Source organism: Mesoplodon mirus (genome assembly GCF_964341445.2).
Source record: "Mesoplodon mirus genome assembly, chromosome: 9".
In the NCBI taxonomy this organism is placed as follows: domain Eukaryota; kingdom Metazoa; phylum Chordata; class Mammalia; order Artiodactyla; family Ziphiidae; genus Mesoplodon; species Mesoplodon mirus.
The window spans coordinates 106,808,286-106,824,995 of NC_138985.1; the positions used below are offsets into that span (position 1 = coordinate 106,808,286).

General features: G+C 37.4%; 1 protein-coding gene across 1 annotated transcript in view; it reads left to right on the forward strand.

The window, feature by feature from the left end:
• Positions 1-16,710, forward strand: part of LOC309810307 (contactin-associated protein-like 2) — a gene marked incomplete at both ends in the record, with an annotated part of 946,489 nt that overhangs the window by 840,920 nt on the left and 88,859 nt on the right. The window contains one exon of the mRNA XM_082632267.1: positions 13,939-14,086. Coding sequence (XP_082488393.1) covers positions 13,939-14,086 — 148 coding nt within the window. The remainder of the gene's footprint in view (positions 1-13,938; positions 14,087-16,710) is intronic.

Sequence of the window (16,710 nt, forward strand, 5' to 3'; positions counted from 1 at the left end):
TGAGAAAGAATAAAGTCATTATTAATGTGCAAATAGAGAATACATTTAGAGTCAAAATTATTAGTATTCCGTGGCATGAAGCTATCCAAATGAAGAATTTCGCATTTTGAAAAGACACAATTTAACGTTGGTAATTTACTTTGCTAACTCTGACCCTCACCCTAAATAAAACTTGATTGTTTTATTGATTTTATGCTTATGAACGCATTTGGTTCCACATTTAGAATGAGATGTACTCTGGGTACCTCCAAGTATATTCTCAAATTCATTGCCCCTGAAACATTAAATACTTGAGAAAAGCAGTGTTCATGAAGGATAACCTGGAGGCAATGCAATCCATTCATTCCTCTAGAGACCCTGAACCGTTTCTAGACTAAGTCAGTTCAGCAGAGAGCTGAATACCTGCATTGGAAGTTTTGGTTACCATTGTGTTTTGGCATTTAGAAACTGTAAGAACCTTCTATGAGATTTGCTGCTATCTTCTCATACAGATGTTGTAGAACGCTTTGTTCATTGTTTAGCATGGTTCCTTTTACATCGGACTCATTTGAGAAATCTCTTTCTGGGCTCAATACTGGGAGTCTTAATGCTTCGCCAAGCAACTGGTTAGATTTTATTTTTACAGACAAGATGAATCTCACAACTGCATGTGTCTCCATCTGCATAGTTTGCCAAAAATCTGAAAGCCAAAGTTTTAGACACAACCCTCCAAAAAATATTTTTGTGGTTTATTTTTATCAAAATAGTATGCGGAAAAATATTTTTAATCAAGTAGTACAGAAAGAATTTAATTTAAAAAGCAAAAGTTCTCTTCCCAATATCTCCCCATCCCTGGTTACATTCTCCCTATACACTTATATAGCAGTTTGTTCACTTATCAACTTAGAAATTATCTACTGACTACTGATTCTTGATAGATCAATTTGTTATTAGCTAACCTACTTTCCCCCATACCTGGTCTGTTTTTAGGAATTATATCGATTTTTTTTCAAATATTTTAAATTGCTTTTTTTGTTAGTATTGTTACTTCTGATAATACGCTTACAAGTGGGTTTGCTGTTCTATCAAACTTTGGTAATATCTTTTGGCTCCTTACTTGAAGGACACAGATATTCACCAGGTCCTTTCTTCTCCATTCTCTCAAACTTTTCCATCTCCAAATTTCTGTCAGTTGTGTTGTACTTTAACATTGTTAAGCTTGATGACATTGCTTTTGTGTGTGTGTGGTTTTTTTTTTTTACTTTGTATATATATATTTATTTCAAGTATTAGAATAAAAGACAATTGATAGCATTTATCTAATGATTTTCATCCTTTCTTATGGTTTGACATGTAGGATGATGAAAAAAATGTAGGTACGTTTTGAGAGAAAATAAATGCATAAAATAATGAACTTAGGTTATATAGAATATACAGCAGATTTCTCTGCTGTATTAATTTAAAATACATGATTGCTGCTATAACCACTAAAAAGAAGTTTAGCAATTTCTTAAAAAATAAGCATGCATCTACTCTAGGGCTCAGAAATTCTGCTCCTAGGCATTTACACAAATACTCATAGTAATTTCATTCATATGAGTAAAAAATGGAAAACCTCCCTGGAGTCTGTCAACAGAAGAATGGATAAACAAACTGTGGTATATTATACAATGAAATACTACTCAGCAAAAAAAGGAATAAGCTATGGATACATATAAAAGCATGGGGGATCTTAACATTATTCTGAGTGAAAGTGATGTTTGATCCCTTTCATAAGTTCAAGAAAAGGCAAAGTTAATCTATGGTGATGGAAATTGAAAAAGTGGTTACATAGGGTAGGGAGTGGTGTCAACTAAGAAGAGTGCTGATTGAGGAGATTGAAAAGGGAGGTTTCCGAGTTATTAGAACTATTTATATCATGATGGGGGAGGGAATTGCATAGATGAATATTTCTCAAAACTGAGTAAACTATTCACTGAAGATCTTTGCAATTTACTGTATGTAAACTATACCTCAATTTTTTAAAAAAACCGTGTTGCTGCCTATGTTGTCTGCAGTTTGTTGGGAGACCAACAAATGATCTTATATAATTTTACTATTCAGTATAATAAGTGCTAGGATATAGATAAGCATAGAATTTCAAAAATGCATGAGCATTGTGAAACCTCTCCATGGCAGAGACAATGTTATGTGTTTATCAAACCTGTTCCATTTTTCTGCTGCACTCCCCAACCTCTTCCACACGAAGGCTAAGGCCAGAAAGATACATGACCCGTGGAAAGTATATAGAAGTGATACCCTCTACTTCTAAATCTGAATATAAGCCCCACCCCTGTACATTTCTCCATGCTTTTTCTTCTGTTTCTTTGGTGGCCTTGAGAACCAGAGGTTAATGATGAGAACCAAACATGGTGAGCTTGGGTCCCTGATTGACTATGTGGGGCAGAGTCCCTGTGTCTCTTCTTTCCATGCTGGACTGAAATGTGAGCAAGAAAGGCTCATGTAGTACATTAAACCGCTGGAGGGAAGGAGAGAGGGAGGGAAGAAGAGAGAAGAGGGAGGGAGAGAAAGAGGGAAGGAGGGAGGACAAGAAGGACAAAAGAGGGCCTCCCTGGTGGCGCAGTGGTTGAGAGTCCGCCTGCCGATGCAGGGGATACGGGTTCGTGCCCCGGTCTGGGAGGATCCCATATGCCGCGGAGCGGCTGGGCCCGTGAGCCATGGCCGCTGGGCCTGCGCATCCGGAGCCTGTGCTCCGCAACGGGAGGGGCCACAACAGTGGGAGGCCCGCATACCGCAAAAAAAAGAAAAAAAAAAGAAGGACAAAAGAAAGGGAAGGAGGGAGAGAGGAATCCAAGATCCCATGGGAATAAGCTATGGGAGACAATGAAGCCATCCAAAAGACTGGATCTACCTTTTGGGTGTGCTGAGAGCATCTGAGCAAAGGATGAAACCTATAGAGCACCATCACCATGGATTCCCATAAAACAAAAAGGGAAAGATTGATGAAAGAGCTAGATTTTTAAAGATATTTGCCTTATTGATTTTTTAAGTCAAAATGATTGTTTTACATCATAATTTTTAATTGATTAATGGTTCTTCTAGTAAGATAATTCTAAAATCTGTTCATAACACAAAAAGGATAAGAAATATCTGAGTCAGCAGAAGCGTCCAGAGAGAGTATTGCTGCTTATATGTAGATAAAATATTTTGGCATTTTCCCCCCAACATATTTGCTGTGGTTTAGCAATCTAAAGAATATGCTTTTAGCAGAGTTCACATGCATTACAGAAGTGAACATAGAGATTTGATGGTCGGGTTTGTGTGTGTGTGTGTGTGTATATGTGTGTTCATTTTCACATTGATCCTAGCATTTCTCCCCTGATTTTGATGTGATTTTTGCATGACTGTTTCCTGTTTTTCCCCCATGATCTCTGGAATTCCCAGACACTTTATATATTGATAATGACATCCCCATAACTCTGGGAAAACTTGTTTTATTAACCTAGTGTCTTGTCGAATCAGACAAGCATGCTCTATTTTTTTCCTGTAGGATATTATCTAACCTATGGTTTATTAACTATAAATATTTTTGAACTAGTTTTTGGTACATCCCAAAATAAGAGCTATGAAATGTAAACAGGTGGGAGTTTGGGAATGAACCCTTTTATTTATTCATTTAACCGGGCAGTAAACTGATACTCACTAAACACCAACCACTGTGCTAGGGGCAGCAGAATAGCGGTGGACCAGAGGTTTGATCACAAGCCTCCATGCTGACTTACATACTTCTGAAACAGTGATTAGGTGGATGATCACAAACATAATGAAGTTATTACAATTGAATGAAGGGAAAGAAAAGTATAGGATGCTATGAGGCTCCCTGCAGAACGGTGGGTGTTTGAGGAGTGAGTGTCAGGGAAGGGACTTGCTCCAGAAGCTTATGTAAGCTGAGTCCTGCAGGATGTGTTTGTACAGCCCGATCAGGAGGATGACAAGAGGGTTCAGGTGAAGAGGCCAGAGTGGGGCGGTAACATGTAGTACTTTATGAAGGTACTTCTTTTCTTTCTGCCTCGGCAGGGAGTATAACTGAGGCTTGGAGACTCCGATCATGGTTGCACAGTAGAAAATCCGTTTCTACCTTTTGATATGAATTGATGGCATGAGGACAATAAAATTTAAAATCCAGCAAGAAATAAAATTACACTGAAAGAAAAGTAATTAGAATGATCACAGGTTTATGACATCAAATTATGTGTTTCCATGGCAGCAGCGGCATTTTCTGTCTTAAGAAAATAAGATCTCTCACTTTAAGAAGTATTCGTGTGTTGTTGTTTTTCTCACATAAGTTGCCATTTATGAGACTTGTTGTAGCACTAAAAGCTCCTCCTATAGGCTTGCTTATACAGGAGCTGGGTGTTTTAGACATATTTTTCAGTCTTAAGCAAAACCTTGAGCTTGCAATCCCTTATTTTAGGTTTCTGAAATGGTGAGGTTTTAGTGAAGACTAAATATATTTATTCCCTTCATAAAATACTTTCTAAGTTACACTTCAAACCGCATAATAATGAATTTGAGGGAAAATGTTACTTCCTGCATTATACATAACATCCTTCTAAATCCCTATATATTTTCCTCCAGTCTGATAAATCATATGCTTCAAGGGTTGACAAAATGCTTTCCCAAAGTTTGTTGGTTTTTAAATGCCAAGTGGCTCAAAAGTCTCCTGATGATTTTAGATTTGGCTTCCTATCTGAGGGAGGATTTATTAATTTGAAAGATTGTCTTAGACCAGGGGTTGGCAAACTCTAGCCCATGGGCTAACTCTGGTCCATGCCTGTTCTTTTAATGTCTGTGAACTAAGATGGTTTTTACATTTTTCAAGTGTTGTTAAAAATTAAAAGGAAAGGGCTTCCCTGGTGGCGCAGTGGTTGAGAGTCCGCCTGCCGATGCAGGGGACATGGGTTCGTGCCCCAGTCCAGGAAGATCCCACGTGCCGCGGAGCAGCTGGGCCCGTGAGCCATGGCCGCTGAGCCTGTGCGTCCGGAGCCTGTGCTCCGCAGCGGGAGAGGCCACAACAGTGAGAGGCCCGCGTACCGCAAAAAAATAAAATAAAATTAAAATTAAAAATAAAAATTAAAAGGAAGAAGAAGGAGAATCTGGGACTGAAAAGGTATGCAGTCTGCTAAGCCGAAAATATTTACTGTTTGGTACTTTACAGAAAAAGTCTGCCTCTCCTCTCTTAGGCCATCAGAATTATTGTTTGAACTAGAAGAAATATTTAGTGCACATGGTGGGAAATTTTCAGTTATTAAAACTTCAGTGATACTTAGATTATTCTGCAGTGAGCTTTCTGAACAACTCAATTTTTTAAAAAAAAAGCTCTCTTGGCTGTATATTTTGATAATTTATAAGACAGTAACTCAGAACGAGCACCATAAGTTTAGCATTACGTTATATTGTTCTCAGTTTTACTAAGCATAAAGCTTGGCGAATTACATAAATGCTATGTGAGTAAAAAACAAAAAAAAAAAAAGAAAAAAAAATCCTTCTAAGCGTGTATACAAATCACAGCCAGTACGGGAGATTTAGTAGCAGTGACATGTAATTCACAAGCTTATGTAAATTGATTTTCAGTCTTACAATGCTGAATTTGGCTGGTGCTTCCATGTGTCCACAAAGCATACATTTTGTGTGACATTTGTCTAAATGAATGTTGAATTTTAAAGGATAGTGTTCTATTCAAGAAAGATTCAAATTCCTTTGTAATTTTTCAATTTTTGATACAGATTTACAAATCATAAAGGTTTTGTAAAAATCAGCTGTATATCTTACCTTGTTTTTTCCTTTCTTTTGTTTTTACATTTATGTGAAAAAGTGCAAGTGAGTGTGAGAGTCAAATGATGTGGGGAAAAAAATGTTCTTTTCAAACCGTATGGCAATGTAGCTATTACTACTTAAATAGTATTTGCACTATAGCAGACCTGCCTTTCTTTTCATAATAAACACTGTCATTCAAACTTTTTAATTGCTCGTATTAAAATTTGCAGAGGAGCTTTGGCTAATGATCACAGTAGGAGCATCTTTGGGGAAAATGCATGAGAAAAGAATATATTAATGTTGTCAAAATTCATGGAAATAAAAATGCTGAGAAAAGTAAAGGATGCAGGCAAAATATGCTAATAAGTGGGCTGGAAATCAAGTGTACATCCAAAATGTGGTAGGATAAAAGTTATCTATCAAACTTTAAATTTGATATTCAAATAGGTAACATCAAATATCAAAAATAAAATGTGTTGTGCCTATTAAATAGAAAAAGCTTTATTCCCAGCTGAAAATTTGATTCTCAGACAAAGGTCAGCGTGGGAGTGGATGCTCTTGTTACTTTGCCCTGGTTTGCCCAGACTAGCTATTCGACATCCAATAAGTCCTCTAATTTCTCAGAACCTGAGTTTCCCGATTTGAAAAAATAGCATCCCTTCCAAACTTAGAATTTCCTATGAGGCACAAACAATACAGAGTGTACTAGAATGCCTTAAATAATAAAGTGATATATAAATATTAGATGTTGCTTTTATAAAATCAATGGCTACACCTCCTTCTACTTTTCTTAACTTTTCCAAATACTGCTATTGATGAGACATTTCACATCTATTTACACCTTTATATTCAAGACAATGATTGGTAACACCTACACCATTCTTTTGAAATGTTTTAAACTTCAATTTAGGGTACTGTCTTAAATCTCAATATGCTTGGAAATGAAAAGAAGTGCAAAAAACACAGTGTACTGATGCTGTGAATTCTGAATACCATATGCCCTGCATTTGTTCATAAATAATAAATGTTACCCTTTCTGAAAAGCTATCCTAAACATCTCAAATTTTCTATGTGACCTTTCAATCTGATGGAGAAGTCTCAAATGCAATATATTTAAGTCTTCACTAATTATCTTTCCCTTTAAATATCTTTGTATTAGTCGATATTCTTTCAGTTTCCTAAAAAGCAAACAAATGAGGACACAGGTCAAATAATCAAAAAGCCTGCAGGCTTTCTTCAGCAAGCTCTGAATTTAGATGCTGAGATGATGTCATCACAGATGGGCCTACTTTGTCTTTCTCTGACATCCATTCCTTTATAATACAGCGGCCAACAGGAGCTCAGTGGACGGAGCACTTTCTTTCCTAGTGGTTCTGTGTATTGTTTTGTTTTCTCCACATATGTCACACATTTGGGATCCAGGATACAAGAAGTGTCCTGTCACTCCCCTCCAGCACTCACATCCACTCCAGCATTCCTACTTTTTCCATAAACAACCCCACTCCTCTGGAGCACATGTCACCATTATTCCATCCACCAGTATCCTAGGTTTTATGTTATGATATAGTCTTCTATTTTCCTAGGAACTTTGCTTTATTTGGAGAGGGGGATTTTACTGGCCCCAGTCTTTAAAATTAAATTATGTGACTTTTTTGCTTAAAACTCTGCAATGGATTTCCTTCCAGCCCAATTAAAATGAAACTGACAACATTATCATGGCCTGCAGGCCCTCCTTGCTTCCTCACTGTGCTCCATAAACTCTGGCTTCCTTACTGTCCTCAGAACATGCAAAGTATACTCAAGATGTTTGCATTTCTGGCCTTTGTGTATACAGTATATGTAATTATATTTATATATATATATATATATATATACACACACACACACATATATATGTATATATATGTATACATATATGTGTGTGTGTGTGTGTATATATATATATATATATATAAAAGCATACCTGGGAGATATTGTGTGTTCAGTTCCAGATCGCCACAATAAAGAGAATATCGCAATACAGTGAGTCACATGACATTTTTGGTTTCCCAGTAAAGCAGTGTAGAAGTTATGTTTATACTATACTGTGGTCTATTTAGTATGCAATACCATTATGTCTAAAAACAGTGGGCATATCTTAATTTAAAAATACTTCATTGCTAAAAAATGTGAGCCGTCATCTGAGCCCTCAGGGAGTTGCCATCTTTTTGCTGGTGGAGGGTCTTGCCTCCACGTGGACGTCTGCTGACTGATCAGGGTGGTGATCGTTGAAGGCTGGGGCGGCCGTGACACTTTCTTAAAATAGGTCAACGATGAAGTTTGCTGCATCAATTGACTCTTCCTTTCATTTAAACACTTAGATTTATGAGTTGGCCTGATTTCAGTATTGCTCTATCTCAGGGAATCAGGAGGCCCAAAGAGAGGAAAAGAGATGGAGGAATGGCCAGTCAGTGGGGCAGTCAGAACACACACAACATTTCTAGATTAAGTTCACTATCTTATGTGGGTATGGTTCATGGCACCCCAAAACAATTGTAGTAGTAACATCAAAGATCACTGATCACAGATCACCATGACGAGTATAATAATAATGAAAAAGTTTGAAATATTACAAGAATTACCAAAATGTGACGCAGAGACATAAAGTGAGCAAGGCTGTTGGAAAAATGGTGCCAATAGACTTGCTGCAGTCAGTGTTGCCATAAACCTTCAATATGTGTAAAAAAAAAAAAGAAAAAACAAAACAATATCTGTGAAGCAGAAAAATGAGGCATGCCTGTAATATATAACAATATATACATATTATATAACTTAGTATATTCAATATATATACATATTCATTGTATATTATTTTTTAAAATTTTTGTTGGAGTATAGTTAATTTTAAATGTTGTTAGTTTCTGCTGTACAGCAAAGTGAATCAGTTATATATATGCATATATCCACTCTTTTAGATCCTTTTCTCATATAGGTCATTACAGAGTGTTGAGAAGAGTTCCCTATGCTATACAGTAGGTCCTTATCAGTTATCTATCTTTTATATAGTAGTGTGTATATGTCAATCCCAATCTCCCAATTTATCCCTCCCCCCTTACCTCCCTGGTAACCATAAGTTTCTTTCCTACATCTGTGACTCTATTTCTGTTTTGTAAATAAGTTTATTTGTACATTTTTTTGGATCCTACATATAAGCAGTATATGATATTTTTCTTTCTCTGTCTGACTTACTTGCTCAGTATGACAATCTCTAGGTCCGCCCATGTTGCTGCACATGGCATTATTTCATTCTTTTTTATGGCTGAGTAATAGTCCATTGTACATATCTTCTTTATCCATTCCTCTGTCAATGGACATTTAGGTTGCTTCCATGTCCTAGCTATTGTAAATATATTAATTGTATTTTATTTATTATCTGTTCCACTCTGTACTGCCATACTATGTACTTTAATCATATAAATGTGAACTGAAACTCTGTATTGTTCACCCCTGTCTCCCCAGTGATTTGAACAGTATCTGGTGCATAAAAGACTCTCAGATATTTCCTGAGTGAATGAATAAGTGGATGGATCAATGAATGAATATATGAATGAATTATTCCAGCAGAAGTGCTAAAATTGAGCCTCATTGAGTTAGGTGCCCACCCCTGGTGTCAGAGAGAGGCATCTGCCTCTCCTGGATCAGGTGGTTTAAGAGTGAAGTCTGGATAATGTTTAAAGAAATTTTAAAGAAAATCTGGTTGCTGTTACTTAAAGAGCAGAGTTTGCTGGGGAAGGAAGGAATGGATGTCTACTGTCTTACCCCCCTTCCCTCTTTCTGTCACCAATGCCAATATGTTCATACCTGGGAGTAGGTTGCTCTGTATCTTTGCTCTTACTCCCTTCTCTCAAAATGTTGTTACTTCTTCTTTTGAAATGTATCTCTCTTATTTTCTTACTTTTCCTTACCACCATGTGGCATCGACTCTTAACTGTTTGTTGCTAATCTTTCTGCCCCCACGATGATCTCCCACCACCTGGGATCTCCTGAATATGGCTCTCATTCTGTCATCTAAAAAAAAAGAAATGTATGCTACGTTCTTTCATCCATAATCAGACAGAACTTGTTAAAACATTCACGATTTTCCAATATAAACACTTCCTTCCAATCAGACTTATGTCCTTATGACTTATTCCTGAATATACCTTAATTCATGTTTTCAGAGTCCACAATTTTAATTCTGAAGTAGAGTTTCCAGATAAGCTAGTCAAATCTTTTTGGGGGGGACAGACACAGGGAGAAGGAATGAAAAGAACTGAGGTCTGGAGAAGGTACCCCTAAAGAACAACATTTCAGCACAATTACAACTTGACTCTGGGTATCTCTAGCCCTAGATCTGAGCTCCTTGTTTATGCCGGCCTTTTCCTGTTCTCTCCTGTGTCCTACTCCCTTCCTACCTCCTGCACACCAGTCTGCCCTCCCACCCAGCTGAGGTCTATCTCTTTCTGTAGTTTTCCTGATTACATAGTTTTCATAGAATTCCAAGTACTATGGAAATTACTAGCTATGCCACGCACTTCTGTACTTCCTTTTGATGCTGCCTTTTGCAGTAAGGCCTGTGACATCATGACTTATAATAAGAAATATATTTTTTCTGTCTTGATCCATGTTTTCTATCACACAGCTTCTAAAACCCTTGGGACCTCCTAAGTGATAAGTGCAATAAAGCTGAAATGGGTCTTTTTTATGGATAACAAGTTCCTTTCAACCACACCTGAGTTCATGTCAATGAGGTGATTTTTGGAAAGCCCCTAGGTAACTGTAAGATGGGGCTGGTTAACAGGGCAACCAACCGTGTGATTAGAGAGTTGGAATTTGCAGCCTCATCCTGACCTCTGGGAAGGAGAGAGGGGCAGGAGATTGAGTTCAGTCACCAGTGGCCAATGACTTAATCATCATGCCTGCATCCTGCAGCCACCATAAAAATCCAGAAGTTCAGGAGTTCAGAAAGCTTGGTAAGTGTAGGTGCCGGGAGGGTGGTACATGTGGACAGGGCTCGGCACCCCTTCGCAGCCACCTTGCTCTATGCACCCCTTCCATCTGGCTGTTCCTGAGTTACATCCTTCATAATAAACCGGTAATCTAGTACGTAAACTGTTTTCCTGAGTCCTGTGAGCTGTGCAGCAAGTGATTGAATCTAAGGAGGTGGTCGTGGGAACCTCTGTCGTATGGTCTGTCAGAAGCATAGGTGACAAACTGGACTTGAGATGGGCATCTGAAGTGGGGGTCATCTTGTGGGACTGAGCCCTTAACCTGTGGGATCTGAATCTATCTCCAGGTAGATAGTATTAGAATTAAGTTTAATTATGGGACGCCAGCTGGTGTCCATAAAGAATCGTGTGGTGTGTGGGAAAACCCCTACATCTGGTGTCAGAAATAAAGCGCTGAGAGTAGAGAAACGCAGAGGAGTATTTGTCTTCTTTCAGGCCTCATAAGGCTACAAATGTCTCAGAAGCAGTGTTCCAAGAAAGTTACTTGCTGTCTTTGTTGTTGTTAATATTCATATACCACCTAGCACCATGTTAAGCATATAGTTGATCCTTAAGTTAAAATTGTTTGGTGGCTTTTGTTGAACATTATTTAAGATAATATTTAGGGCTTCCCTGGTGACACAGTGGTTAAGAATCCGCCTGCCAATGCAGGGGACACGGGTTCGAGCCCTGGTCCGGGAGGATCCCACATGCTGTGGAGCAGCTAAGCTTGTGTGCCACAACTACTGAGCCTGCGCTCTAGAGCCTGCGAGCCGCAACTACTGAGCCCGTGTGCCACAACTACTGAAGCCTGTGCACCTAGAGCCCGTGCTCCACAACATGAGAAGCCACCGCAATGAGAAGCCTGTGCACTGCAATAGAGAGTAGGCCCCGCTCACTGCAACTAGAGAAAGCCCGCACAGCAACGAAAACCCAACACAGCCAAAAATAAATAAATTAAATAAATAATTTTTTTAAAAAACATAATATTTAGATTAACCTATCTGCCATCAAGGATTTAATTCAGGTGATTTTAGTCAAGGATTCTCATTGATATTGCTTTTGAAGACAGAACAACCAATAGTGATATTAAAATTCAGCCATGGTTTAATAAAATAGTTAGATTTGTGGCTTCTTTGTAAGACTAAAAGCTGGTTAGAAAAATACCTAAAAAGAAAAAAAAAAACTTTTTACTATTTTCCTTAATCAAATGTTGTCAACAAGATGCAAAGAAGATGTCTACTTAAGTGATGAAATTTAAGACCTGAAGCTCAAATGGTTTTGTCCAATGAAGGATTGAAGTGGGTGTGGCTATTTTGAAAAGGCAGTGGTAGTATGTAGCTTGAGGAAAACCAAGGAGAACACAACAAAAATCATTACTAAAAAGGATCCCAGTTTCCAAAGCATGAAATTGTACGTTATAGACTATTACCCACGATGCAGATTGTTGGAACCATCTTATGTTCTATAAAATAGTTTAAATCTTGAGGAAATATTTCAGTGTGCTCCCTGAATTACTAGGTCTTACACTATACATTTTGTATTTTGGAGGCCAGGAGTATGACTGGAGAATGAGCGCTGGGTAACCAACTTTATACCACAAGTATACCTTTGTGATATTTGTGTGCAATTAAACCAGAGCCTTCTGTTTCAAAGCTGCTACGTACTTTTTTATTAAAAGCATCTTTACTTGTCTCTTATTAATTTTATAACTCTTAAAAGTTGTTATAAAAGAGCTATTTCAAAAAGATGAAACTCATGATTTTATATAGAAGCAAATTCAAAACCTTAGGTCAAGAATATAACAGAATAGCAATGTAATATAGTGTTTATGTTGTATCTTTTCGTGACTAAAAAAGTTCAGTGTTCTTTTTTTTTTTTTTTTTTTTTTGCTGTACGCGGGCCTCTCACTGCTGTGGCCTCTCCCGTTGCGGAGCACAGGCTCCGGACACACAGGCTCCGCGGCCATGGCTCGCGGGCCCAGCCGCTCCGCGGCATGTGGGATCTTCCGGGATCGGGGCACGAACCCGTGTCCCCTGCATCGGCAGGCGGACTCTCAACCACTGCGCCACCAGGGAAGCCCCAGTGTTCTTTTTAAAATTTTTATTTCAATGTTTAGGAGATTATTTAAACAAATATAAAAGAGGATCTCATGTAGAATATAGCTTTCCAAAAACTAAAGTTATCTAAGGTAGGGACAGCTAGAATGTGTATATGAAATTAAGCGGCTCATGTTTAAAACAGTTCACACATATACTTCTCATTTATTTGACATACTCTAAAATATCATGGTCTCTTGATTTAAATCGTCCTTGCTTTAAATTGTAATTTTATACTGACATTTTTCCTATTATTAAATTCTTATTAGATTCTTTTTGAGTGTGGCATCTATGGCTTTCCCTATCCCTGTGCCCCCCATATTATCTTGCTTTATACTTATTATGCAGTAAATGTTTTATAAATGTTTGCTGATGAATGATAGCCATGCCCAAAGAAAATCCATTTGTTCTCTGCTGAGAAAATATAGACAATATGAACTTTCAACATAAAAAAAGATTCATGGCAAATGATTCTTGACAGAATCTTCTATAAATAAGAAAAATGAAATCAACATGTTTCTGATCCACTCATATATATTCATGCTAATAAAAGGTAGAAGTGCCCAGCCTCTGCACAACATATTCAATTGCTCTTTTTACCGAGCTGATGTTGAAAAAATTTTCAAATTTGTAATGATAGCCTGGGAAGGTAACATAGAGGAGATTTTTAAAAAGCAAGAAATACAGTTGGATTCTGTGAAAAATTGCTTATTGTGTAGTTTAAATGTGAAATAATAGAACTCGTAATTTAAATGTTTACTGGATACTACAGTGCGTGCCACAGTGTTTCATTCTTTTAACATATATGTGCATGTCCACATATGAAAGGACCCATGGAAACTTTGGCCTCGTTCCCATTTAAAATTGGACTTGTTTTCAAATAAAGAACATATAGAAGCTTTTTTCAAATTGTTTATGGTTTAGAGAATATGAAATCCCTCACTGGATAAGAAAACTTATGTTTATTGCAGGACATAGAGAACATGGTTGTTTCTAAAGTATTTTCCCCTAATTTTCGAATCCCGTTTCTTTTTCAGGCATTTCCTGGCAACGTCAACTCCGATAGTGTGGTTCGGCATGATTTACAGCATCCAGTAATCGCCCGCTACGTGCGCCTCGTGCCTCTGGATTGGAACGGAGAAGGCCGCATCGGGCTCAGAATTGAGGTCTACGGCTGCTCTTACTGTGAGTACCGTACTGTCGAAATTTGTGGTGGATTTTGTCATCTTCATTTAATTAGTCATTTTGTTATTTTGAATTATTGAATATTAGTTGCTTTCTCTGACAGTAAATTGCAATGTTTCTTTATATAAATGATATATAAGGTTGTTTGTACGTTATAAATATATATTTACATTTTGACACAAACACACATATAAGAATATCTTAAGGACACCTTAAGTAGAGGACTTGGGAAATGATTTCTGTTCAGTAGACTAAAACAGCAAAGCTTATTCATAAAGTTGCTTGAAGTCTTATGAAATATTTAAAAAACAGAAACTTACACTCTTATTCATCTTTTTGACTCGGTGATGGATTTGAAAACAGTCTTAAGAGCTTCCTTCTGGTTATCTTTAATTATATATACCTTTTGTTATTTTAAAGCCAACCACTGAGTTTTAAGGTCAATTATATTTTGTATGTCTTAAAGTTTTATTGGTTCCTTTTAAAAACTTACTCAGTCACCTAAAAAGTTTCTTTTCCTTTAATCGTGTTTTTGATTACCCTTTTGTATTTTTTAAATACACTATATCTATGTCTAATGATTCCAATATATGGAGTTTTAGGGATTGTCATTCTGCTCTGTTGTTTCAGCCGGTTTTGCTGGTGGTGCTTGTTTTCTCCTCCTCTCCCTCCTCCTCCTCTTAATTCTTTCCTTTCTTCCTGCTTCTTCTTAGCATTCTTATCTGCCTATCCTTCTTGTCCTTAACTTTAGCTCATCCATCTTCTTGAACTGTGACCTCAGTTTCTTCAAAACTTTATCTGTGGAACTTCTTTTAGGTGAAGGTTGATGGTGGCTTCTTCTGGAGAAGATGGATCTTATTTGCTTCTGTGAAGGCAGTACTAACACAGAATTACTTTAAAGATTATTTGACGCTTTTTGAGGCCACTAGGTACTACACATTCAGTCTGCAAACACTGGCTTTATTTTATGCGGCTGCGCCTCACGGCTTGCAGGATCTTAATTCCCCAACCAGGGATTGAACATGCGCCCTTAGCAATGAAAGCACTGAGTTCTAACCACTGGACCGCCAGGGAATTCCCCCAGACACTAGCTTTAGAATATGAAGTATCTGGTAAAATAGTCATCTCCTCCTGGGAAGTTTTTCTTCCTGTTCTAATTGCTGGGGGAGGAGGGATGCTGGATCCAGATAGGGCAGGGAATCAGGAGATCAGCTTCACGCAAGGAGTTTCCTATTAGACTCTCCCCTACCCCTTCCTGTAGACCCATAGCAACAAAAGCTTAACTGTAATCAGAAAATGCAAATGTCCTATTGGGCAAGCTTTTAAAAATTAACCAAACATTTTTTAGTTTATAATAAAAAGTATATAAAGCTTTCACCTTTGTATGCATTTAGTACCTGTAATGATGACCAAATCATATTTATTCATGGGCAATACTGTTATGTGAAAACTGGGATGGTTACTAAAAAAGGGCCAAAGAGATCATTTAATAAATTCTATAGGTGTTTCTTTTATTTGGTCGTCACTTTATAGTAGCAAATATAATGAGTAGAGAGACAGATTTAGTTCTTCAGGAGAATGTAGATATTCAGGAAGAAGATATAACTTTTCAGAAGCCGAAAATGACCCTCAACAGAAACTGGGAGCCTTTCTACTATGTGGTCTGGGTATTCATGGGCACAGAACTCTGTGTTCATACCTTTTCTAGCTTTCAGCATCGTGGTGGGAAGGCCAAAGCAAAATGTTTTTGTCTGCATGACATATTTTCTAAGGAGCATGTTCAGTTTTCAGTAAATGAAAAATAAGTAATATTCTCCATGGAAACATGATATATGTAATTTATTTTATTAATCATTATTTATTGAGCAGTTTCCATGGGTCATGAAATATGCTAAATGTTAAGACTATGACAGTAAATAAGAAAAACATGGTAAGAGAGAAAGTGGAGCAATTAATCCAGTAGTAGTATTTATTAGGATACAAATAATGAGGGTTAAAATTTTCCCAAAGGCACACAGCCTAAGTGACAGAGCTGAAAGGGAAACCAGACATCCTGGTGGTATGACAAGAGCTCACCACCACTCCTGTTTTCCTGCTTCTAAATTCTAAAAAAGTGAACCCCATGTGACCTTCATCAGGTTGATAAGTCAATTATATTGACACCTCAGAAGCACCCATCAAGCCCCCCTCCCAGTAACTACTACTTCTTAAAGGTAAATATTCACCTGGTTTTTATCCCCATAGATTAGGGTCGTTTTTTTAATTTTAAAATCTCATACAAATGAAATGATAAAATATACATTATTTCCCCTCTGACTTCTTTTGTTCAAAATATTTGTGAAATTACCCATGTTGTTATTTGAGGTATTTGTTTATTTTCATGAATAATATTATTCTATTGCATGCCTATTCTACAATTATGTATTCATTTCGTGTTGATAAACATTGAGTTGTTTCCAGTTTTTGGTTATTTCAGTAGAATTGCTATGAACGTTTTTCATAGGTATAGAGGTAGGAATGGGTAATACCAAATTAGGATACATGGTTTTTGTTTGTTTGTTTGTTTGTTTTGCGGTACGCGGGCTTCTCACTGTTGTGGCCTCTCCCATTGCGGAGCACAGGCT